Below are 25,084 nucleotides of genomic sequence, written 5' to 3' on the forward strand. Positions count from 1 at the left end.
CTGGTCGTGTTCCTTCCTGAGCCACCTTTCCTCTCTGTTCAGATTATGCATTTCTTTTAATATTTTATGAGGCCGAACAGCCTTCCACCGATTCCCCCTGGCTCCAGGGAAAGCGGTGGACTTCTCACCCAGGAGTCCATCCCTTTAAATGCTGCGGATGTGCCTGCAGCCCTGGCGACTGGCTGCTCTCTGCCTTGATGCTCTCTCTCCACACTTCCAGGACGACTTCCTGGGACGCATTTGCAACTGCAAATCGATTATGGATTGATCTTCTTAGAGAGACAACTGGCAGGACGGGCAGGGTCCTCCCTGCCTGGGCACGCCAAGCAGCTGGCTGCCTGCCCCGTGGCCTTTGCAGTGCCCTGTGCTGGAGACCCCTACAGCTTCTCTTCCCAGGGGCCCCTCCACCCTTGGCCCTGCACTCACAGCTCTGGGATCTCCGTGGGAACTCTGACCTTTGGGGGAGAAAGGAGAGTGGAGGGAGAAAAGGCATTGCCCGAGCTCTGAGGATCTGGTGGGAGGGAGCTATTCCCACCCGCTCTTCATCCCGACATCTCATTGAATCTTCCAGAGCTCTTCTTAGGAAGTGCCTCTGGCTGTCTCCGTCTGAGTGAAGTGTAGACAGGTTAAGTGGTTTGCCCCCAAATCACACAGCAGGACCTAAATGCAAACCCAGGGCTACAGTCTCTAAAACCTACGCTTCCTTCATCTTCCTGAAGGACTCCCCCACCAAACCAAGACTGGAAACTATGGGTTTGTGGGTCTCCCTAGGGGCTCTGCACTATTGGAAGTGCTTGATGCCCAGTGCCCTAACGGGTTAGCTGCTATTGAAAATCAGCAGCCTGCATGGCCACACCAGGAGACCTTGGCCAGAGAGGCTCAGATGTCTAAACCAGCCAGCCCCCCGCCCCCCCACGCCCAGTCTTGAACTTCATCTTGACCCTCTGTAACCTCTTTTCCTGTCAAGGTGCATTTGTTCTTCATTCAAGATCAACTGTGTGGGATGCAAAGTGCGAGTGGGGAGAAAGGCCCCTTATGACACAGGCCAGCTCCTCTCCCGAGAGTCATCATTCAGGACTCGCTGGTTCTTGTGAGTTCTGTGCCCCTGCTGAACAAAATATGGTCATGTTCTCTCTGAAGTCCAAGGGCTAACCCTCATTGAATTCAGTAATTTTTCTCTTTTTTTCTCTCTCTCTCTTTTGGCCAAATCAAATCTATATTCTCCTTCCACTCCAATTTCAGAAGAGTTCTAGTCTCTGGCCAACTCCTCCCCAAAACTTAAAAAGAATAAAGAAGTAGATTTCTTTTCTTTTCTTTTTTTAAATTTTAGGTACCAGGGTTTGAACTCAGGAGCACTCAACCACTGAACCACATCCCCAGCCCTATTTTTTATTTAGAGACAGGGTCTCACTGAGTTGCTTAGCAACTCAGCGCTCTTGTTGAGGCTGGCTTTGAACTCGTGATCCTCCTGCCTCAGCCTCCCAGGCTGCTGGGACTATAGACGTAAGAAGTAGATTCTTACATGGACAATCACAGCTCCCAGACTCCTGGCAGCACAACTCTGGGCCAGGCAAGGCAAAGAAAACTTCTGTAACTATTTCTGAATAATCTAGTGTAGAATCCAACCAAGTTACCATCAGAAAGTTCTTCCTGCTGTCTACCTTCAACCTTACTGGCTTTAACATTAGGACAAACTCCCCCTCCCCTTCAGCTCTCCCAGCATAGGGTGACAAGGATGATCCTGGCAGAGTAAAATCAAGGTGGATGGCAGCTTATTACATTTTAACTTCCCTATTACCTACCAGATAGCCCAAGCTGACAATAAAGCAGACACTGCAGCCTGTTAATATCTCTTTCCCAGAAAGAGAGGCAGAAGGCAGGGCAGTGCCTCTCAGAAATGTCAGCAATAGATGCAGACAGAAGCCGACACTGTCCTAATGAAACCAGAGCAGGTATTTATTCACAGGAATCCATCCAGAGGCTTCTCCAGGGTTTCTCTAGATGCCGGGTCTCTGTCCCCACATATACACGGGTCCCCTCCTGCCCTGCTGTCGCCCTGGACATTCACCCAGGACGTTGGTTGGGAGCTGGTTTACACACCTGTCGACTGGGCTAAGGGGCTTCTCTCTTGGTCCCCAGGGGAGTGTTCCTCTCTTCTGCCATCTCTGCTCTGCTTTAGTAACTACACATAAAATATTATCAGGGCCAGGATTTCAAGACCCATTTGTCTCTGCCCAGCAGCAGGCCCTTCTGAGGATAAAACCTCTTCTTTTTCCTTCTCAGTTTGGCAGACCCAGCTCCCAGGCTCCCCGTATTTTTACACAGGTCTTTGGCCAAAGGGTTCCTGGTGGGGTCCTGGCAGGGATGCCGTCTTGTCTCCCCACCCCCAGCCCTGGCCCCTGCGCTGGGTCCTGTGAGCTCCAACTCGGCTGGTGTGCACACACAAAAAAACCCTCCCTCCACAGCCTGGTCCGCCCCTCACCCTTCCCTTTTTACTCACTCATTTTGGATGCTCCTTGCTGCCCATTTTTGCTCCTCCTGTCAGGTCCCTCATTTCAAAGTGGCCCCAGAGGAATTTGTCAAGTTCCAGTTCCAGAGATTCACAACCCTGAACCTGCACCCCAGCAACACCGACATCAGCGTGGCTGTAGCTGGGATCCTGAATTTCTTCAACTGCACCACCGCCTGCCTCATCTGTGCCAAAGCAGAATGTAAGTGTCCTCAGGCTGAATCTGCCTCTGACAGGTGGGTCCTGTTGATCCTCCCCTGGCTCCCTGTGCCCCTGGCTCCCCCACCAGGAAGGGAGGTCTCTTTCAGATCCCAGGCTGATAACCAACAGGTTCAGGTGTTCGTCATGTGTACACCTGCGTGCGTGTTGGTGTGTGTGTGTAAGACAGAGAAAGAGCCCGTGGTCCAGGTGTACCCTTTGCCAGGACTCCCTGGGCATGGCCAGAACAGAAAGGAACCAGGTTAGAGGGAGACTGGCCAACTGCCAAACCTTTTTGCATCTGCAAACTCAATTCCCACATTTTCAGCCTCATTGTTAAGGAGATACAAAGAGAGAGAGAGAGAGAGGGAAAATATAAATTGAATGCATTTGTACTTGATGGGTTGAAGAGCTTCTTCCCCTGGAGAGCAGGTTTTGCTGATGGAACAAGGTCCAAGGTCAATTCCTGATAAAGCATTTTTTTTTTCATAAATGCAGGCTTTGGAAATGCACTTTCTGTGACTCTCAGACAATTTGTGACATAAATTTAGTGTTTATGAGATTTAGCTAATTTAAGCCCACGCCTCCCAGCAAATTGGAGCGTCTGTGTGTTTCTGCAGCTGCACCCACATGTGGTCAACAGGTGCCGGGCACTGGCTTGCACTGGGGACCAGTGCTTGAGCCTGATACCTGTGGCCTGCCCGGCTTTCTTACCCTGCAGGTCTTCCTGGGCTGCGCTGGTAGAGATGCTCCATCTTGGAGCCGGGCTCCCTTCTTTGCCTTCTCTGAACTGCTCAGAGTTCTCAAGTCTTCCCTGCATCCTGGAATCCCAAGGGCACTCAAAAACAAAAGGCCCCTGCCCATGATGGTCAGGACCACCTATGCCAACACCCGTGTTGCTGCCCGCCCTGGGCATTCATTCACTCATTCGACACAACTCCATTGGGTCTTTACTTCGTGGTACTCAAGAAACAAGTCACTGAGGCCCAACTCTATGCTCTATATGTACCTTGTCTAATCATTACAACCACCCAGTGGTTTAGGAGGAGTTGGGATCCCCATCAGAGGAAGTTCAGACCAGAGAGGTGCAGTGACTTGCCCAGGGTCACACGATTTGAGTCGCAGGGCCCACACTCAGATGCTGGTCCTCTTGCTATGTGTCCGGAACTTCTTCCAGAGCTCTGGAGTGGAGGCAGAGGAGACGTGACCCTGCCATTGGTGGGAGAAGGCACCCAGAAGTTTGTGGTCAGTGTCAAATGTGCCATGTGGCTAGTCGAGGAGCCATCCTGGGCACAGGGTGACAGGAAGGGCTCCAGGACCAGGGCAGGGCTTCAAATGGGGCTCGAAGGATCACAAAGATCTAGGTCAGTGGAGAAGTGAGATAGAGTGTGCCCGGCGAGGAGGGGAGGAAGCAGGCCTCCGGAGCTCAGAGGCTCTACTGAAGTGGAAAGAGCCTGCGGAAGGGGCGGGGAGCCGTGGCAGGTGAGGGAGCGTGGACTTGGTTCTGCATCAACTGTAGGGACTTTAGGCCTCTCCCCTAGGAATGTCCTCTGGGTAAAGGCCATTCCAATCATGGGCTCACCCTCAAGGAACAATTAGTTTGGGGTACTAGTTTTGGGAAACCTGAATTAGACCCAAGGATCTGGGGACTCTCAGGCTTGGAAATAGAAAGGTGGTTTTGGGTCTTTTTCAACAAGCAGCTCCTAAGAAGGACCCACGAGATGGGCACGTGTAAGAGCAGGCCAGTCCTTCACTTAGTCAATCAACAGGTATTTATTTACTGGCCATATTTTATGTGCCAGGCACCGTGCCAGGCTCTGTGTCTTTTCTCAAAGGTGAAGCAGCCTTGTTGGAGATCAGGCAGGACCTTTGCACACGAAGCAGTTAGGACAGTGAAGGATGGGTCTGAACTCCTAGGGAATGCAGGTGCCCTGGAGACTGGGGTCCACGGAGGGGGCTTGGCAAGAGCTCAGTGAATAGAGACTCCAACCACTTTGTTTATAAAAGAGGAGACCAAGGGTCAGAGAGTAGCTCGACTTGCCCAGGGTGCCATAACGAGGAAGTGGTCCAGCTGGGATTTGGCCACGCTTCTCTGGATCATAGTCCCATACACCATCACCATTACACCAGTATTTCTTACACTGGGTTCCCCCGGGGTTCTGTTGACCAGTGCAGTAGCCCCAAGTCACTTGAGACTCTTTAAATCTAAATCTGAATTCATTAAAATTAAATAAGACTAAAAATCCAGTTCCTCATCCTGACTGGCCACATATCAAGTGCTCACCACCTATACGTGGCCGCAGTTCTGTACTGAACAGCCCAGGTACAGAACAGTCCCACCGCAGCAGAGAGTTTACTATACAACACCGCATTGATGATGAGTGCTACAGGCGAATAAAAAGTCTGGGGAGTCCTCCATTCTGTTTCCACTTCATGCAGATCACAAGGCACATTAGCATGGACCCTCTGAGATGTCCCGTGGCCAAACCAATTATTTACCTCATTGTCTTCCAAATAGGTTTGCCTACAAGCCCCCAAAAGAATGCTGACGGAAAACTGCACAGGATGCTAGATATTAAGAGATCGAAGGCAAGGACAAGATTTTCCTTCAGTCTTCTTCAGTGCTGGGCACAATGGCTCACCAACCTGCCAGGAAGTTCTTTCTTTTGTCCAGCCACCAATCCCTCCTGCTTTTAGGCTGAATTCTCTTTCCTCTGCTTCAGCTCGCACTGGGCTTTAGGAAATGAGTTGCTCTGCTCAGATGTTAAACGTATACAAGTCACTGAGCACTTGGCTAGATACCTTTGCCTCTGTCCCAGGACTCTTTCCCTTAGAATTACGACCTTGCTTGACATTCAAACAGTTCCTTGTGGAGGACAAATCACTTTCCATTTCTGTGTTCCCATTTGACCTCCTTCTCCTCCTCCCGAGTCTTGCTAGAGCTGAGAGAACAGGCCTGGAGCCTTGCAGGGACTTAGATCACACCATGGGTTCCACGGAAAATCCAGGACTCTGCCTCAGGGGCTCTGACCCTCAGTTGGGGCTGCCTCCTCCACACAGCAGCGGCCCTGGGCCAGGATCCCAACAAACAACCCAGAGCAGTGCCAGAGGGCAGAGACGTTCTCAGGCAGAATGGCTGTCCTGGGGGAGGTGAGGCTGTCTGTCCAGGCCCAGGGGAGGCAAGGCCACCACCCGGGGCTCAGCAGCCACCACACACTGCTCTCCTGCCGCCACTGCTGCTGCTGAGGGTCTCTGTCCCACCCCCCAGGGCCGGGGGAAGGAAGGCAGAACAGAGCCGGGAAGTTCAAGGGCAAAGGAGATTAAAAATCGAATCAAAGGACAGGGACTGAGGGGAGTGGGGCTCAGGGCTCTGAAGGAGACTCTCTTCCATCTTCCTTATTAATGCAGGGCCAGGAGATGCTGCAAGCAGAATTAGGAACAGGAATCTAATTCCCTTTTTCAGCCATCAGAATCAGGCGTAGCGGAGATCGTAGCACGGGGAATCTTGCCACTTATCCTCCTGTTTCCCAAAAGTAGATTTTTAATAAGCAGGTTTTAGACCAAGTAGAGATATATTGTGAATCATATTATTTTTTTCTTTAATGAGAAAAAATAAAATGAGGACATCTGCAAGTCCCCGTCTCTAAGAGGCTGGCGAGGAAGTGAGGGAGTGGCCCGATGTGGTAGGTCCTGGGAACCCAGGAGCTGGTGTTTGGGCTTCCCGCTGGGCTCCCCGAGGGTCCGTTTGCTTGGGCCGCCTGGTGAGACCCTCAGGACGGCCCAGGGCACAGGTGGGCCACGCTGCGTGTGCCCTGGCAATGGCTGTTCTTCACCTGCGTTTTTTACAAATTGGCTTTGGTGTTTCTAAGTCCTTTTGATGGCTCTGGACCCTGTGTCCCCACATCTTGTGCCACTTATTCACTGTCTGTGTGACCTGAGGGCAGTGACTTCACCGCCCCCCTACCCCCACCCCCCGGCCTCTGCTGTCTCCTTTATAAGGCAGGGATCACGGCACCTCCCTCCCAAGGTGGCTGAGGGGACATACGCAGAGTGGCTAACACGGTGTCCACACTGAGGGGAACACTGGCTACACACATGTTCTCCTTCACTGGATCCCTTTGAACGAGCCTGGCTGGGACCTGGAGCAAGAGCGAGCCGCCATTTGGTGTGATTCTCCTTCCATCCCTAGGTTCCCCAAACACAGTCCAAGTTGTGGGAGCAGAGAGATTTGAACTCCAGGAGGTATCACTCCCAGGGAAGACGTGTTGCCCGAGACAAAGAGGCAGGATGGTGGAGTAAAAAGAGCCATCTCTGGAGTCAAACTGAGCTGTGGCACCATTTAGGAGCTGTGTGATGTTGAGCAGGTCACTCCACCTCTCTGAGCCTTCATTTCCTCTGTGTGATAGGGGAATAAGGCCGTTGGGGTAATGGGGAAGGAAAGTAACTGGGCCCAGAACACAAGCCACATTTGATGACTGTTTTCCATCCTGCAACCTGTGTGGAGGCAGCGGTGGTGAGGATGGAGCGGTAGGGTATGACTCCCAGGCCCCTGCATGAGAGTAAGGGTGGCAGAAGTGGGCTTTCCCCAGGCCACCTCCAGGAGGCGCTGTGGGAGGCCTTTGGCTCAATGTGAACCCTCACATCTGAACCCTGAGGAGGACAGAGTGAGGAGCTGCGGTCCCGTGCCAACCTGAGTGGTGGGTCTGGAGCGGGGCCTTGGAGTCAGAAGCCTGGGTGTGGGTCCCGTCCTGTCCCCAGGTCTTCCAGCTGTGACCTCAGGCCGTGGAGCCCTCCTGCCTCCCGGTGTCTTTCCTCAGGCAGTCGTGAGGGCCTGGTCAGCCATCAAAGTAGAGGAGCCTCGGCCACACTGCAGGGTACCCAGAGGGGGATGCCTGCTGGCCCCGCTGAGAACGCTCACCTTGACATCAGGAGGCGAGTTCTTCCATGCCTGTCCTTGCCATCAGAGAAGGGACAGCAGGGCAGCCCCAGGCAGCCTCAGGCAGCCCCCAGCCCCTCTGCCCTCCCCCAGACCCTGCCTGCCTGCTCTGGCGCCAAGCTGTGAGGCGGGACAAGACAGAGGAGCAGGTGGCGGGGTCAGTGGCATCTGGCAGGTGAATTTGTTCTGTGTCCCTCTCTGCCTTGGACCAGGTCCTGGCCAACACACGCCCAGGGGAGCAGCGGGTCAGCGCCTCCCACGGGTTGAAAAGAACCGTCTCTCCTGGGAACATCGGCATCTTCCCAGGGCCAAAGCTCTACGTGGAGGGAACCAGGCGGCAGAGATGGAATGAGGCCATATTTTTAATAAAGGGGTCCTCTGTGTCCCCCGCAGAACTGGCACTTGAGCATTTGTGTCCTTGTTCTGAGGTTGTGTCTGACCCTGGCTGTGCCTTTCAGGGTTCCCTGTCCTCCTCCTGCCCCTCCCTGTTTTAGGGAGGCCCCTGCCCCCGTTCCAGAATCCAGCCTTGCTCCCTCCTCCCAGAACAGCTGGCCTGCTGGGCTCTCATCGATCCACCCTGCTACCTCCTGAGTGAGGCTAATAGGTTCCCCAGGTCCCTCTCCACCTTAGACTTGGCAGGCAACTGCTGCCGGGCCAGCGGTCTGCCCTGCGGAGAGAAGGTTGGGGTGGAGGTAGAGGGGCTCAAGAGAGCAGATTTGCACCCCTCGGATGGCAAATGCCCTTGGTAAATCCCTTAGTTCCATTAAACAGAGGTGAGGAGAATGACAATTTGCACCGAAACGCCTAATATTCTTAACATAATCAAACCACTTTCTCCTTGGCAAATTTCTTCCACTGCCTAGAATTTAAAAGTATCCTAGTTGATTCACAGAATTAGAGAGTTTCTGGGCTGGAAAGACATCAATGTTTTTCTAGTTCAACCTTCCATGCACTGACTGAATCCCCTCTAGAGTCAATCCCTCTATTTGACTACCTCCTGCCCTGGGGAACTCACTACCTCATGTGTGCCCGAGCAGTTTCACACAGCTCAGACGGAAGGCTCTTCCCTAGGTTGTGCTATCTCCCTGCGACAGCCATCCACTCCGTGTTGCTGGCTTTAGTCCTTCAGGCTGCCAAGAACAAGTCTACTTTGTGACTGCCTTCCCGTGCTTCCCAAGGCCTGCAGCCCTTCCTTCAGCTGCTACCCTAGTGACAAGCTGACAGTGCCTGCCAGGTGCTGCTGCTTCCCTGGCCTGTTAGGATGCAGAGTCTCTTTCTTTCCCACAATCCAGTTCCTGCAAACACTGGGCACCTGTGCCCTGGGGATATGCAGGAATTTTTGAAATGGGATCCCTACCTTTGTTAGCTTTGCATTGCTGCAACAAAACACCCGACTTAGACAACTTAAAAGGAAGAAAGGTTTATTTTGACTCACAATTTCAGAGGTTTAGGTCCATGTCACTTGACCCCATAACTTGTGCTTGTTGTGAGGTGGAACATCATGGCAGGGAACTCGTGTTGGAGCACAGCTGCTAACCTCACAGGGGCCAGAAGGCAAAGAAAGAAAAAGAAGGGGGCCAGGAACAAACTATATATCCCTCAAGGGCACACCCTCAGTGACTCCCTTCCTCCAACTACGCCCCGCAGCCTACATGTCCACCCTGTCCCAATAGTCCATTAAGTTAGGAGTCAATCAATGAATTAGTCCATGGATGAAGTCAGAGCTCTCATGATCCAATTACCTTTTAAAGGCCCCACCTCTGAACACTGGGGACCAAGCCTTCAACACAGGAGCTTTTGGGGACATTTAAGATCCAAATCACAACATTACATAAAACCATGAAAGAACTCATGTATATATTTCTCATTACCATTATATATAACCCACAAATACATATAGACATATGTATACAAATACATGATGATTCCAGTTATGATTTTTCCACTTGGCCACGGTGCAGTCCCATACTATGCCATGAGTCATAGCATCGGGTGCCCGAGATCACCAGGGAAAACGGCCTACACTCTAGCATCCTGTGTTGCTCAGCCAGGATATTTGATAGGTTACATGCATTCAATATGTTTCCAATTTACGATGTTTTCAACTTACAGTGGGTTTATCAACATAACCCATTGTAAATTGAGGATTATGTGCATGCTGTCAAGTATTGTGTACGGCTTATACCTAAGCTCCTGTTTTGAGGGTTAGATGATAAATCCTGCAAGAGTTGGGAGAAGGGAGAAGTAGGTGAGATTGGAGATTGGAGAGAAGTTTTCAGGGAGGAGATGGGGTGACGGGTGTTAGGGGGAAGAATGGGAATCAAGATTTGTTCAGCCCACTCTAGGTGATGGGTGCCTTTGAGGTCCTCCTGCTAACCCTTCCAGGCCACCATTCTGATTTCACACACAGGGACACAGAGGCACAGAGGAGCGAGGCCATTGCACTCTGACCTGCCCAGCCGTGAGAGTTGCAGTCACCTCCCAATGCTGTTTTCTTCTCTGTCCCCGGTGCTCTCCAGGTTGGGCTGAGGAACGGCTAGCTGGGGGGCGGGCCGGGGAGGGCTGCCCACCTCCCCGAGGACCCACTGCCATTCTCTCCTGCATGTCCCCGCCTGCCTCTCTGCACACACAGGGTGCTGGGCAGGATTAGGAACCCTGCTGTTTTTGTTTAAAGGGCAGCCAAGGGCCCCAAGGAGGTGGCAGGCAGAGGATTGAGCGGAGTGTCTGGGGTGCTCTCTCCCTGGGAGCTTAGTGTACCTGCCAGTTTTAAAGGGATGAAGGATCCCTGGGCTGTCTCTGTCAGACATCACCATGCTGAGCATAATCCTGCTCTCAAGCCCCGGCTTCCCTGTCTCGTCCCACTGAATTTCATTGCCCATCTGAAGAATCCCAAGGGTTTTGGCCTCGTTCCCAGCCAGACTATGAAGATTTTCTGTGCTGCACACGAGGACCTGTGGAGCTGGCCCTCCCGTGTGTCTCTCCAGCAGTGGGGCTGCCATAACCCCAACACGCACAGGAGACCCTGAGGCCCCAGGAGGCCAGCTCTGTGGCCTCTCCTGGCCTCCTTATTAAAAGCGCCTTTGGGGGCTGGGGATGTGGCTCAAGCGGTAGCGCACTCACCTGGCATGCGTGTGGCCCGGGTTCGATCCTCAGCACCACATACAAACAAAGATGTTGTGTCTGCCAATAACTAAAAAATAAATATTAAAAAAAATTCCCTCTCTCTCTCTCTCTCTCTCTCTCTCTCTCTCTCCCCCCCCCCCTTTTAAAAAAAGTGCCTTTGAGTCAGGTGTTCCGACTTTTGTCCAGGTAAGGGTTTGCTTTTGGCATCGTGTTTGAGGAAGCTGTGGTGAATACCGCCATCCACCATCGTCTCACTTGTGAGGCAGAATGAGGCAGTCCCACAGAAAACCAAGTGAACTCAAACCGCCAAATAAAATAGGGACGTGATTCACACTTGCCCTTGGTATAGGTGCCATCCTGGACTCTGAGCTCCCAGGGGTGGGGACCTCATCCACCCATCTCCTCTGCCTTATGTCTGTCTTCATGGTGCCTGCCACTTAGGACAGGTCAGTAGTAAGCAGTGGATATGTGCCAGCTTCTCTCCCTTCTCTGTGTGGTCCTGCGTCAGAATGGGCGTAAATCAATACAAGAGAAATGAACTTAAGATGGCACAGCCCACTCCTGGCCTGTTCCCTGGTCCTCACCCTCTTATGCCATTTCACAGATGAAGAATGAAGCTTTTTGTGAGGTTAGAAGATGGGGGCTGGTGCTGGGGGACTGCTAGAGGCAGTGCAGTATTACAAGTCTCTGTGGGGGCCCTCTGAGGAGCTGAGAGGAAAGGCCAATTCCACTTGCTCAGCGGGGCTACTGAAGCCTCTTTGTAAAGATCTAGCCCTCCCAGGGCTTCTGCCTCCCTGCCCTTTCTCAAAACCAGGGACAGGATGATTAGGGTTTCAGTGTGTTAAAACAAAAAGACCCCAGCCCCCAACAAATTGTAGCCTCTGTCCCTTCATTCCCAGACGCACTGTCCCTCACCCCCAGTACTATGCCTGTTGCTACCTGCTTAATTTGTCCTAGGGGGTGACCTAGTCTCATGGGAAGAAGGTTGGAGGCACATCAGAAAATGAGAATTCTGGTTCCACCGGTGTCCCTGCATTCACGTAACTCAGACAAGCTGTGCCCTTTCTCTGCAACATGAGGAGGTGGATGGTAGCTTTTTTAATGTCCCCTCCCACTATATGATCTTTTGGACCTCAAGATTCAGAAGGGCACAGGAAAGAGTCTTCAGGGTTCTCTATTCAACATATCGCCAAATGGGCCAGCGTAGAAACAGGCAGTTTGGGGACCAGGACTGGCAGGTCATCCACAGCATGTGGGCTGAGTTGCTCACCCTCCTGCCTCTGTCCTCCTCTGAACTCCTGGTATCGTGATATTTCATGGATTTCTGTGAGGACTTACATGAAATAAATCATGTAAAAATTTTAGCACATTAGCTGGAACATAAAGGTTCAGTAAATGTTACTCACGTCATTGCCCGGGGAACAAATGCCCACACTTCTCTTTCCACTGGGATTGAGACCACTGCTTTTCTGGACAGTAACCCTCTGGCTACACATCTACCCTACCCCTGGACTATCTTTTCAGAGCCAAGGCAGAATTAGCACGCTCCCCTCTCAGTGACATCATGCTGGGCTCTTCTTCCTACCACAGCCCCAAGCAGCCAATAGCTGGGGGTGGAGGGTGGAAGGAGAGTCCTCAGCAAAAGATTCCTTTTTTCCATTTTGTTCTGGGCTCCGATTCTTGCCTGCTGGAGTTAGTTCAAAGCCTGTTCTCTTATGATCATCATAATGCCTGTCTTAATGCAGCCAGGAGGCTCTGAGGAGTTCAAAGGGTTTTGCCAGGCCTTTTTTTTTTTTTTTTTTTTTTTTTGTCTGGATCTTGAGGGAACCACTTCTCCACCTCTAAAATGCAAACAAAGGTTTTCTAGAGCCTGATGTCCCTTCATGCGGTTTCCAGGGTCCTAGTGCTTCACATGCTCCCTAGTTTGGAGTTCACACCCTCTGAGGCTCCTGCTGCTGTGATTCTCACTTCTCAGATGAGGAAACCGATACCAAGATAACTGACCAGGTGAAAAAGTCCTGCAAGTGGGGAAAGAGACCCTGGCTGGGTGGCCTCTGAACCCAGTTCTCAGCCCCTGGGTATACTGCTTAAGGGAAGCGTTGGGGACTCTCACCCCACCTGACATTCCAAGCAGGCCATTCTCCAGGAGAGCTGGGTAGGGGACAATGGAAGCTTAGGACATTCTTTTTATTTTAGATGGGATAACTGAAGCCCAGAGAAGCCAAGAAACCAGCTCAAGTCATGATATAGCTCCTTAGCACTAGCCACAACCCTACTTCCTGCCCAAGTCACCGTGTGTCCTGTGTGTGCCCAGGCATCTGTTGGGGCAGGTCTGCAGAGCCTCAGGGACTTCCTCCTCTCTCCCTCTCCAGGCCTTTTAAACCTAGAGAAGCTGCTCCGGCAATTCCTTATCTCCAAGGACACACTCTCGGTCCGGATGCTGGATGACACCAGGGACCCCACCCCGCTCCTCAAGGAGATCCGGGACGACAAGACAGCCACCATCATCATCCATGCCAATGCCTCCATGTCCCACACCATCCTCCTGAAGGTGGGAGCCGGGCTGGGTGGCTGGTGGGCATCCTTCTGTCTCCTCCCTCCTTCCCTCCAGCATCCCTGCTCCATGGCTGTTCTTCAGCCCTGGGCTGGACTGAACCCTGACCAACCTCCCTGTGCTTCTCTTTGAATGGATGGTTCCTAAAAGTTGAAAGGAGAAAACAGGGTGATGGGTGATGCCCTAAGAAATATCTAACAGCTGGTGAGGGGGGGCAGCAAGCTTCTAAAACACCCATGCTAGACCCGCCAGGGCCCAGGGGAGAGGTCAGGTTCCTGGGGGGATCAGGAGTGGGGGTGGTGCACTTGGAGGACTCCAACAGAGACTGCTAGCCAGAAACAGCATAGAAACAGCTCCACATTTTGACAAGCAGGACGGTCACACCGGTGTGTGTTGCCCTGTCTTTAATCCTGACACCACGTTCAACAGTTTACAAAGCACTCCTGTGTAATTTCCCAGTGATAAGGCAGGTGTGCGTGCGGTGCTCAGAGAAGAAACAGAGGCTCTGAAGACGAGCAGATTTGTCTGCTGCCAGTCCTGGGAGGGGCAGAGCCAGACTGCTTGGTCTCCTGCCCGCAAGGCAGGAAGTTTCCCTGATGCTCCCGAAGACAAGGGGCAGCTACCTGGCCCTGAGTCAGAGCAAACACCCCTGGGAACTAGAACACATGAGGCGGGCCAGCCCAAGAAATCGAGAACTCAGGTGGCTGAAGGCCATGGTGGACATGCTGGACACCATTGGGCAGCCGGGGAGTCAGCTGTCACCGGTTCCTGGGCTGGTGGTTGTGGGGGGACATACTACCTCAGAGAGAGCCGCCTGCTTCTAGGCCGGCAGGCCATCAGCAGCTCCCCCAACCTCTCAGGCATACTGGCCTCTTCTAATGCCATTTTAATTGCACATTTAAACACAACCTGCCATCTTCCACTGGGGGAGCCAGGCTCCTCGTTAACCTCTGCCGAGCTGTGAGACCTAGTGGACTCTCGGATGATTGTCTCTTCCTCTCCCTCCCTCCTTCGCTCTTGTCCTCCCCTCCGTGGCTAGTTTTTGTCTGAGACTTAATAAGAGATTTGAATGAGTGTTCCCAGTACTGAGGGCTGTCCCTTCAGCCCGTTGCTATAGTAATTTTCCACAGCACCAAGCCACGTCTGTCCATGGGTATATACCCAACGCACACTCACACACACAGACACTCTCTCCGACACATCATTTCTCTCTTTATCTCTTTCTTCTCTCATGTCTGGACCCATCATCAATGAAGTCACTAAGGATGGAAGCTCTTCCCCAGGTCCCAGGAGATGAGAGACACAGGGTGAGGGGTCTTTCTCAGGGAAGGTAGGAGGTTCAGCTTCGTAGTTCAGTGTCCTCCAGCCCCAGGTGGAGAGTGGGTCTGAACAGCCCTCAGGTGGGAGCCTCAGAGGGCAGCCCCCTGCCCAGGAATGTTCTGTGGCTCCTAACATACGAAGTTGGGCTCCCCTATCCAATTCTATATGACTAGTTCATTGTTGACATTTTGGAAAGTACAGAAAGCACATAGAAGAAAATAAAAATCATTCATAATCCCATCCCTGGAGTTAACCATTCCTAAATTTTGATGTCTCTTCTTTCTGTTTCAGTCACATTCCCCGCCAGATTATTGCACAAACATTTTTTTTTCTGTAAATTGCTTTTAAAAAACTTAATTATGAGCTATGTATTTTGCCCATGTTGTAAAATATATTTCTGCCAATATTTTAATGGCTGTGCCATTTCCTATCATATAGATGTCTCGTAATTTATTTAACCATCCCCTTATTGTTGGAGAGAGGGGTTGTTTCCAGTCTTTTGCTATAATAAGTAGTTCTGGGATGCACATCTTTGTACATAAATCTTGATGCACGTTCATGACTATTTCCTCCATGTAAATTTCTAGAACAGGAACACTGAATTAAGGTGTGCATGTTTTTGAGGACATTGAGATGATTTGCCAGATTGCCTGTTGGGAATCTGTTAACAGTTTACACTTATATCAGCAGCATGTAGGTATCTTATTGCACCTAGCCAATACTAGAAATTGTCATTACAAATGTTTCGTGGGTTGTCTTTTTGTTTTTGTCTTTAGGGTTTTTATTTGGTTGGGATTTTAAATTTTGCTTTTGTGGTCATGATTTCAAAGAAAATTCTGCCTGTAGTGACTCTCATTAGAAAACAGCTCTGCTGGATGCCTGTGGCCATCTTTCCTGATCCCCCTTGACCTAAGCTTCTGTGTCTTTGCAGCCAAACTGATCAATGAGCAGTGAGTTTCAGGAAAGCCTCTTCTCTTTGTTCCTATTGGACATCCTGCTGGTCCCAGGCAGGCCGGCCTGGCCTCCCTCTGCCCTGGAGTTCTCTGTTCCTCCCTCCGGCGGGCATCCATAGAGCCTTCGTGGGCTCAAGGAAGATGGACTTGATGTGGGAAATGGGGTGTGCAGAGTGCACACGTGGCCTCTGGGAGCCCCAGAGTGCGCCCGGGAGCCTGGCCTCAGCTCTTGGCTGTCTCTTGATATCAGGAGGATTTGCAGAGTAATCCCCTACTTTATTGAGCAGCTGTTCCAGCAACAAGCTCTATGTTTACCCAGAAATCAGGTCTTAAAAACCAAGGATCTCTTGTCTTTTATCTCTAGGATAGCAGATTTCACAAAATGAATTTTAACCATCCGACTCCTTTTCGATCCCCACCAGCCCATTCCTGCAATCAGTGGGCTCAGGTGGGTCAGGTCAGGCCATCCTCTCCAAGGCAGGGGACATGTAGCTTTGCTTGGAGGGAGAAGGAACCTCACCATGAAAGCCTTGAGCTCCACTGAGCCCCCCAGTGATCCTGCCCTTGTCACTAAGCCCTGCTGCACTTTAGCTTCCCATTGCGATATGGTGACATTATCCTTAGCCATTTCCTCCAGGAGCCTGAGCAGGTTCCGGTAAGAATGCTCATAAAGTTTTTGGAGGTCCTTGAGAGATAAACACCACGTACGAGGGAAGTGCAATCATCCCTGGTCTTGTTTCTCCCCCATCCACCTCAACAGTCATGACAAGAACTGTCTCCCAGTGGCCCCGGGCTGCAGGATATATTATGAAAATCTAACCAACTGTCAGGAGGGATGAGGGCCCTGGAGAGAGCCAGGCTCATTATTTACCTGATCTACTTGTCAGTTTCTGTAGCACCTGTCACCCTCAAAGCCGGGCACAATGACAGAGAAGGTTGGCTAAGGGGTATTTCTGATGAGTACAGAGATCAGACAAAAGGGAGGCTGTTCTGAAGTTGCAGTTCCACTGTGAATGAGTCTGCCCGTGTGCTGTGATCAAGGGCAACTGGTTCCTTACTATTAATAAAGGACCAAAGTGGGCAGATGATTTGCTTGTTTCCTAGATTATTATAGACTCAGAATACTCTTAATGAGTTTCACCTGCATTATGATGGGGGTGAGGTTCATTTTCACAGTCTCTCTTACCTATGCCATGGCCCTAAAAGATTGGGTATACAGTTTCATCCATAACATTGTCCTCAAAGGGGAGTAGAATTTGGTTAAAAGCACTGAAATTAGGCTGCCTAGCTTAATTTCATCTGTTCCGTGTATGAGACTCTTGTATAAGTGATTTAGCTTGTTTTCCTTTTGGTTTCTTCTGTTATGAAATGAGGGTAGGGGATGTAATCATGCCTCCCCCCCTTGATTGACTCCTATAGAATAGTTTGTAGAGCTTGGTATCTAATGGGTAAATGTTAGCCATTGTTACCATTAATATTTGTGGAGAAAATTATTCTAGTCTATTTTATTATTTGCTTCACTTTATGTAAAGCCACTTTGTTCCCCACAATATCCCCTTAAATCCATGGGAGTGTACACCAGCCACTGTGGGTGTCATGGCAGGGTCGGGGGATGGAAGACGGGGAGACCTTTAGAGGCCAGTGTTTCTGTGTTCCATCATCCAGGATTCAGGATAACATAAGAACCTGTCAAGAGATCCCACTTTGCCTGGTGCTGCAGGGTGGTGGCTAGACAAAGCACAGGTCCTTGATGCCCTCTCTGCTCATTTGCTTCCAGTGAGTCTTGTTTTCTTCTCTAATCTCCTTCTCTTTACTTTGCAGGCAGCTGAACTAGGGATGGTGTCAGCCTATTACACATACATCTTCACTAATCTGGTAAGAAGCTTCCACAGCTCACCTCTTTGGTATAGAGAATTGTCAGTGGTTGGGGTTAGTGGGTCCTGATGGGACCTAGGAAATGGGGAGTAAGTGGAGAAATTAAGGCAGAGGAGCAGAAGCCAACCAGAGCCAAGGCATCTTGGAAACATGGGAGTCTGAGAGCCCAGTGGTATTCTCATTCTAATGATTCTTAGCCTCAAAAAATGGAAATTTGGGGACTTTAATGCCTCCATTTGAATGCCTCTAGCTACTTAGCACTGATATCTTGGGCTGTATCATGATGGACGGGCCTTGCTGGTAGGTCCGGTGACTGACCTGCAGTCCAGTCTCTACATCACCAGCTCCCCATGATAACTCAGAAGTACAACACCGGGGTGCAGAAAGTATACATGTCTTATAGTGGTTTAATTGGATGGACTTCTAGAAGCAATCTTAGCCAAATCCCCTTATTTTGCAGATGAGAAAGCTGAGATCTGTAGAAATTTTATTGAGTCAAGGTTTAATACTGGCTTTCCCAAATGCCAACCATGTGCCCTTCAACAAAACACTAAGCTTTGGTGTCTTTATCTACAAAATGGAAGCATGAACAGCAACATCATTGAGCTGTTATAATTTTGAAACCAGAGGATTTAAGGCAGATATCAATTAGTTGAAAGAGCCCTGCTAAGTTTAGAGAGCCGAATTCAACCTCACAGCTTGGTATTTTCGACTTTAAAAAGAATAAGCTTACTGAGAAGCAAAGACTTTCTTGCTGAAAGTGTGCAAGAGGGTAATTTAGGAAATGGTGCAGTCTCCCTCCCTGGACATAGGGACTAGATCTCCCTGTGGTGTATAGGAGCCGCCTACCTACGGAGACGGGCCTGGACTCTGAGATCCTTGTTCTTTCCTAGCTGTAGGTGTCCATGAGCAGCCCTTTCTTGGGCTTCTGTGGACTATTAACCTTGAAGCATACAACAGGCTTTTGCTCTCAGAGTTGAAAGAGATCTTAGAGGTTTGCCAGAGAGTCATTCCCCTTTGCTTGAACTCGAGTTTAAACGGCTGGTTCAACACCGTCTCAAAACTGCCTGTGCTATGGTTGGAATTGTTGATCGAAGAAGACCACGCTTGCTATGTGTTCACGGCACAATGAACTTTCTCCAAGGAGCACACCTGTGTAAGCAGCTCTTGCATCCAGAAATAGAGCCTCACTAGCACCCCAAGGCCCACTCTCACGCCCCCCAAACGTAAAACAGCACGAAGGCCTTGTTTGCCACTTTTTAATTTTTTTCCTAACACTGCTGCTGTAAATCAGAACATTAACATGTGAAAGGGGAGACAAGGATTAGGCTATTCCCAGAGCAGTGCAAAAGCATTTGCTTCAAGTAAAGAGGCCTCTGGGGCGGCCTGGGCAAGTTGGCAGAAGAGTAAAGAGAGATTAAAGTACAGTTGGGTTCCATTTGGGGAGCCTGGGAGATGGAGAGGAGGAGGGACAAAAGGCAGGCCAGGGTCTTCAGCGCTGTGCCAGCCTGCCAGGGCAGCTGTCTCTCAGCACCAGGCAGCTGCAGCAGAGGAGGAGAAAGGCTGCAGCCAGGAGTCACTGGGTCGCTTGGCAGGGGGGCGGGGAAGAAGCCAGTGGTTTGGAGGGGAATCAGAAATCAGATGGCGCTGGGTACAGTGGCACACTCCTGTAATCCCAGTGGCTCCAGAGGCTGAGGCAGGAGTTCACAGCCAGCCTCAGCAATGGCAAGGTGCAACTCAGTGAGGCCATGTCTTTAAATAAAATACAAAAATGGGCTGGGATGTGGTTCAGTAGTCAAGGTCCCCCTGAGTTCAATCCTGAGGAAGGAAGGAAGGAGGGAGGGAGGGAAGGAAGGAAGGGAGGGAGGGAGGGAGAAAGGAAGGAAGGAAGGAAGGAAGGAGATGGAGAAGCTCAACTTAGATTTTTAAGAAGATGTCGTTCTACCTGCTCTGACATGGTGGGGACATTGGCATGTTATCTAGTAGAAGAAGCACTGGCCTGTGACATCAGGGGACTCAGGGTCATGTCCTCACTCTGTCCTGTTCTCTCTGAAAGAGTCAACTCTGCCCTCAGAGCCCCAGTTTTCACATTTTTAAAATGGGTATAACAACCTTACGAGGTTGTTGTGAGGATTAACTGGAATTCTGTAAGTTAAAACGCGCATAAATCATAAAGTACTATATGCTCTGAAGTGCTGTGTTTTTCAACATAGCACTATAATACTTTCAGTTTTCAAAGGACTTTCTTCCTTTTCAGGTGGGCGTGGAGCAGAGAAGCTCCAAGAGATGCCTCAGTCTGAGAGCTCTTTGAACTTGGAATTAACAGGAATTTCATAGTTTGTGAGTTTGCAAGGGAGAAAAACCAGAGAATTAATTATATGAGTGATGCTGGTTGAATAATAGTCAAGAAAATAGAAACAGAAGTATTGCATCAAATCAGTGAGAAAATATTCTAAAAGCTCCTCATTAGTGCCTTGGTTTTCTGGAAGAGTCAGGGTGGTAGCAAGACTGAAACACTGTTTTGAGCTAGAGAAGGAGGCACTTTATAAAGTTCGTTATCTTTTGCATTTATCCAGCTCCATCCCCCAAACACAGATGCTGCCTGAGCCTTGGTTTTTATTTATTTCTTCTCTGCATTCCTTAGGGATCCCCATCATGACCCATCTCTCTGAATTCTGCCACATTGATGCAGTGGGTTCTCAGAATAGCTTTTTTTGAGAATTGGAAGAGGCATGGACCTCAGCTTTAGGTAGATTAGACTTAAAATTCTAGTTTGAATAGATGTTGGCCACGTGATCCTGTGTGAGTTATTTAACCTCTGAGTCTTTGTGACATCTTCTGTAAATAGGCACTAATAGTACCTACTTTGGGAGATAATATACATGTAGCAATTGGTTCTCATATGAATTTAGTAAAGGGGGATTATTTTTTAAAGTCCTAGTTTTGCTTCTCATCAGCTAAAAGAAATGGAAGATACATATTTTGCATGTAATGGCCTGTAAAAATGACTCCTAAATTGCTGTTTTATTTATTTCCAGAGAATGAATAGATGTAGGTAGTTTGGTTATTGTGCATGACTGAACTCACCATTGCAGGGCTTATTTGTGTCAGTAATTACTGAGTAATTGACCAAGTCCCCATACCTGAGTTCTCATGCAGGCATTAAGAGAGCTGATTGATTTAGGGCATCTGTAATGAATGCATTGGGTTGTCTTCTCTGGATTCCATCAGTTGATTAGCCATTACAAGAGTTGGAACAAAATGATCCATCATGAATCAGACTTGCAAACCGTCAATTCATTGGCCCCCACAGAAGAACTGTCTTTTCCTCTCTCAGGGTCTAGGCAGCAGGGAGAATAAGTGTGCCAACTCTGGGCCTTGGTTGACAGAGAGGACAAATGTGACAAGAGGAACTGAGTCAGAGGAAGCTGAGGCTACTGGAGGGTTCCCAGTTCTCACTGCTGAGCTGGGGATAAGCTGGATGAATCCAAGGAAGAGCCAAGTCTGTGGGTCAGGAGAAGCCCAGTTCAGTAGCACCATGATGGTGGGGTATCAGACCAAGAGAGAGGTGCTTCTTCAGAGGGGGAGAGAACCACATGCAGGAACAGATGCTGCCCAGAACAAAGGAGGTGACTGAAGTGTGAAGATGTTCAAGCCCCCAGTCATGCAAACGGTGGACAGAGGTCCAGGTCTTTTATTTGCATTATCTACTTCAAGGTGGGATTTGGGGGAAGTTGGTGCTGGTGTGAAAGGTTTGATCAGTGAAGCAGCTTCCTGCCCCAGTTCCAGGTTCTAAATGGTCAGGACTCATTCCCAGCACAGCATGTCCCTGATTAGTAGGTGAGAATGGCAACTGGTTGAGACCGTAGCCCAGGAGCAGAGGGTCAGCTTATGAGGTCCAAGTCACAGAACTTGAAAGGCAAATTGAAAGCCAGATGTGCTCTTGGCCAGAGGTCAGGCCTATGGAGAGGAACTAGGAGGAAGCAAGGCCCGGCTGGCAGACCAAAGTAAAAGGACAAGAGTTTAGGTCCAAGTGAGACTGGACCAAATAGGGGACCAAGCAAAGCAACCGAATTACTGCTCAAAGTCACATGTGCAACCCTGAGAACTGGTTCCTACCCTCATCCAGAGATCAATCAGCTCTTCTCTCCTTTCATCCCTCCCTGTCTCCCTCCTTCCCTCTCTCCTCAAAATTGTCATTTTAACCATTTCTGAGTTTACATTTCCATGGCATTAATACAACTATTACCACTACTTATTTCTAAATATGTTTTTTGTTTGTTTCTTTCTTTGGCACTAGGGATTGCACTCGGGGGTGCTTAACCACTGAGTCACACTCCCAGCTCTTTTTATTTTTTATTTTGAGACAGGGTCTCCCTAAGTTGCATAGAGCCTCAATATGTTGCTGGGGCTGGCTTTGAACTTCTGATCCTCCTGCCTCAGCCTCCCAAGCTGCTGGAATTAGAGGCATGTCCACCACTCCCGGCTACTTCTAGAATTTTTTTTCCTCAACCTAAAGAAATTCTGTTTATTAAAAAGTAGCTTTCCACACCCTCTTCTCTAGCCCCTGTCAAACTCCGTTTTTTTTTTTTTTTTTTCCTTTTCTCTGGAGTTTGCCTATCCTGGGCCCCCTTTATAAGTGGAGTTATAGAATATTTCTCCTTTTGTGTCTCATTTATTTCACTTATCATATTTTCTAGGTTCTTCTCTGTCATAGGATGTATCAAAATTTCATTCCACTTTAAAAAAATTATTTTTAGTTGTTGATGGACCTTTATTTTATTCATTTATTTATATGCAGTGCTGTGGATGGAACTCAGGGCCTCACATGTGAGAGGCAAGCGCTCTACCACTGAGCCACAACCCCAGACCTCATTCCATTTTTAAAAGACATTTTTATTGTGATAAAATATATATATATATATAGCAAAATTTACTATTTTAACCAGTTTTTTTTTTTTTTTAGTATTCCTTTCAGTGACATGAAATATGTTTACGTTTCTATGCGACCATCAACTCCATCCATCTCCAGAACAGCTTTTATCTTCCCAGACTGGAACTCTGTGTACCTATTAGACAGGTTCTCCCCAGTTCCTCCTCCTCCCAGCTGCTGGCAACCACCATTCCACCCTCTATCTCTATGAATTTGACCAGGCATTTCTTATAAATGGAATTATACACTATTTAGCCTCTTGTGTCTGCTCTTTTTACTTACAATATTGTCTTTGAGATTGATCCATGTGTCAAAATTTCCTGCCTTCTTAAAGCTGAATAAGATATCATTGTGTATGTAGACCATACTCTGTTTATTTATTAATTCATGGGTAGACACTTGGGTTGCTTCCTCCTTTTGATTATTGCAAAGAATGCTGCTATGAACATAGATGTACAAATGTCTGTTCAAGTTCCTGCTTTAAACCCCTAAAGGTATATACCTAGGAGGGGAATGGCTGGATCACAGAGTCATAATATGTTTAATTTATTGAGTAACCAACAATCTAGTATCTAAATGACTGCACCACTTTTCATTTCCACCAGAAATGTACAAGGTTTGAGTTTCACTGCAACTTTTTCAATACTTGCTACTTTTCATTTTTAAAATAATAGCCATCCCAAGGGGTGTGATATGGTCAGGTATGTTTCTTGTTTCTATTTGGAGTTTGCAAGAAGCAAGACCACCTGGCTGTGGTTGAGGGGGATGCTGTTAAGAAGCTCTGTGATGAGAGGAAGGAGCTGATGTATAAAACCCCAGTCCTTACAGTCATTCACAACTGGTGGAAATCGTTTAGGAGCTCAGGATTCTCATGGCCCTGAGGTTCCTGGGCTTCAGTTTCCTCAGAGTTAAATTGGGAATAATGATAATATCTATCCATATTTTAAAAACCTTGGTAAGAATTAAAAATTAATTATTGATAACACTGTTTGTGTCTGGCAGGTAATTCTAGCTGCTATGATTGATCCACCCCAAATCTCCAAGCTTCCCCACAATGGAGGTACAGTCACCTCTCCATGTCTGTGGGGGACTGGTTCCAGAACCCCTCACAGATGACAACCTATGGATAGAAAATGGCATGGTATTTACTCCCCTGTACTTTAAATCATCTCCTAGATTATAATTCTTAATATAACATAAATGCAGCATACTCACTGCATAATTTAGAGAATAGTGACAAGAAAAAAGTCAGCACAGACCCAGCTTTGGTGGTACATGCCTCTAATCCCAGCAACTCAGGAGGCTGAGGCAAGAGGATCTCGAGTTCAAAGCTAAGTGTCAGTAGATTAGTGAGGTACTTAGCAACTCAGTGAGACCTTGTCTCTAAATAAAATATTAAAAAAGGGCTGGGGATGTGACTCAGTGGTCAATCAAGCACCCCAGAGTTTAATCCCTGGTACAAAAAAAAAAAAAAACAAAAAAAACGATTTATTGGGGCTAGGGTTGTATTTCAGTAGTAGAGCGCTTGCCTAGAATGTGTGAGGCACTGGGTCTAATTCTCCGCACCACAAATTAATTAATTAATTAATTGTCCATTAACAACTCAAAATTATTTTTAATTAAACAATTAAAGGTCCATTAACAACTCAAAAATATTTTTAAAATGTATTTATTCATTTATTTTAGTGCATTATGATGATGGAGCTCATTTTGACATGTTCATAAATGCATATAATGTACTTTTCTCCATTTCAATGCCAATTACAGCTCCCTTCTCTACCCTCTTTCTGATCCCCTCCCTCTGCTCTATTGGTCTTCCTTTTATTGATTGATTGATTGATTGATGCATTATAGTTACACATAAGGTTGTAATGCATTGTGCTCTATTCCTGGTATAATTTGGTCCTTCCCCTGTTCCCTCCCCCTAAGTCTCCCATCTCTACCTTCTATTAAAAATAAAGCCCCATTATCATTCCTTTTTTCTCCTTAGCTTCCGCATCTGAGAGAAAACATTTAACCCTTGAAATTCCAAATCTGACTTATTTCACTTAGCATGATGTTCTCCATTTCCATCCATTTACCAGAAAAGGACTTAATTTCATTCTTTTCATGGCTGAGTAGAACTCCATTGTGTATATCCACATTTTCTTTATTCATTCATCTATTGATGAAAACCTAGGTTGGTTTGTCTATTATGGATTGTGCTGCTCTAAACATGGGTATTTATGTAACATTATAATATGCTGATTTTAGTTCTTTTGGATAAATACCAAGGACCGGGATAGCTGGATCCTATGGTGGTTCTATTCCTAGTCTTTTGAGGAATCTCTATATTGCCTTCCAAAGTGTTTGTACTAATTTTTGCATTCCTACCAACAATAGATAAGTGTACCTCTTCCCCTACACGCTCACCAGCAATTATTGATATTTGTATTTTTGAAGATTGCCATTCTAACTGGGCGAGATGAAGTCTCAGTGTAGTTTTGGCTGCATCTCCCTGATTGCTGAAGATGTTAAGGCTTTTTTCATATATTTGTTGGCCATTTGTATTTCTTCATTTGAGAAATGTCTCTTTTAGATCTTTTTTCCCATTTATTGAGTGGATTATCTTTTTATTTTTTGGTGTTAAGTTTTTGAGTTCTGATTTTCTCCCACTCTATGGGCTCCCTCTTCACACTTTTGT

At 48.3% G+C, this 25,084-nt stretch overlaps 1 protein-coding gene across 1 annotated transcript in view; it reads left to right on the forward strand.

The window, feature by feature from the left end:
• Positions 1 to 25,084, forward strand: part of Grik4 (glutamate ionotropic receptor kainate type subunit 4) — a 410,759-nt gene that overhangs the window by 260,205 nt on the left and 125,470 nt on the right. Inside the window, 3 exon segments of the mRNA XM_078047176.1 lie at positions 2,546 to 2,711; positions 13,139 to 13,317; positions 17,415 to 17,468. Coding sequence (XP_077903302.1) covers positions 2,546 to 2,711; positions 13,139 to 13,317; positions 17,415 to 17,468 — 399 coding nt within the window.

The sequence above is a fragment of the Ictidomys tridecemlineatus genome, chromosome 4 (assembly GCF_052094955.1).
Source record: "Ictidomys tridecemlineatus isolate mIctTri1 chromosome 4, mIctTri1.hap1, whole genome shotgun sequence".
Lineage (NCBI taxonomy): Eukaryota > Metazoa > Chordata > Mammalia > Rodentia > Sciuridae > Ictidomys > Ictidomys tridecemlineatus.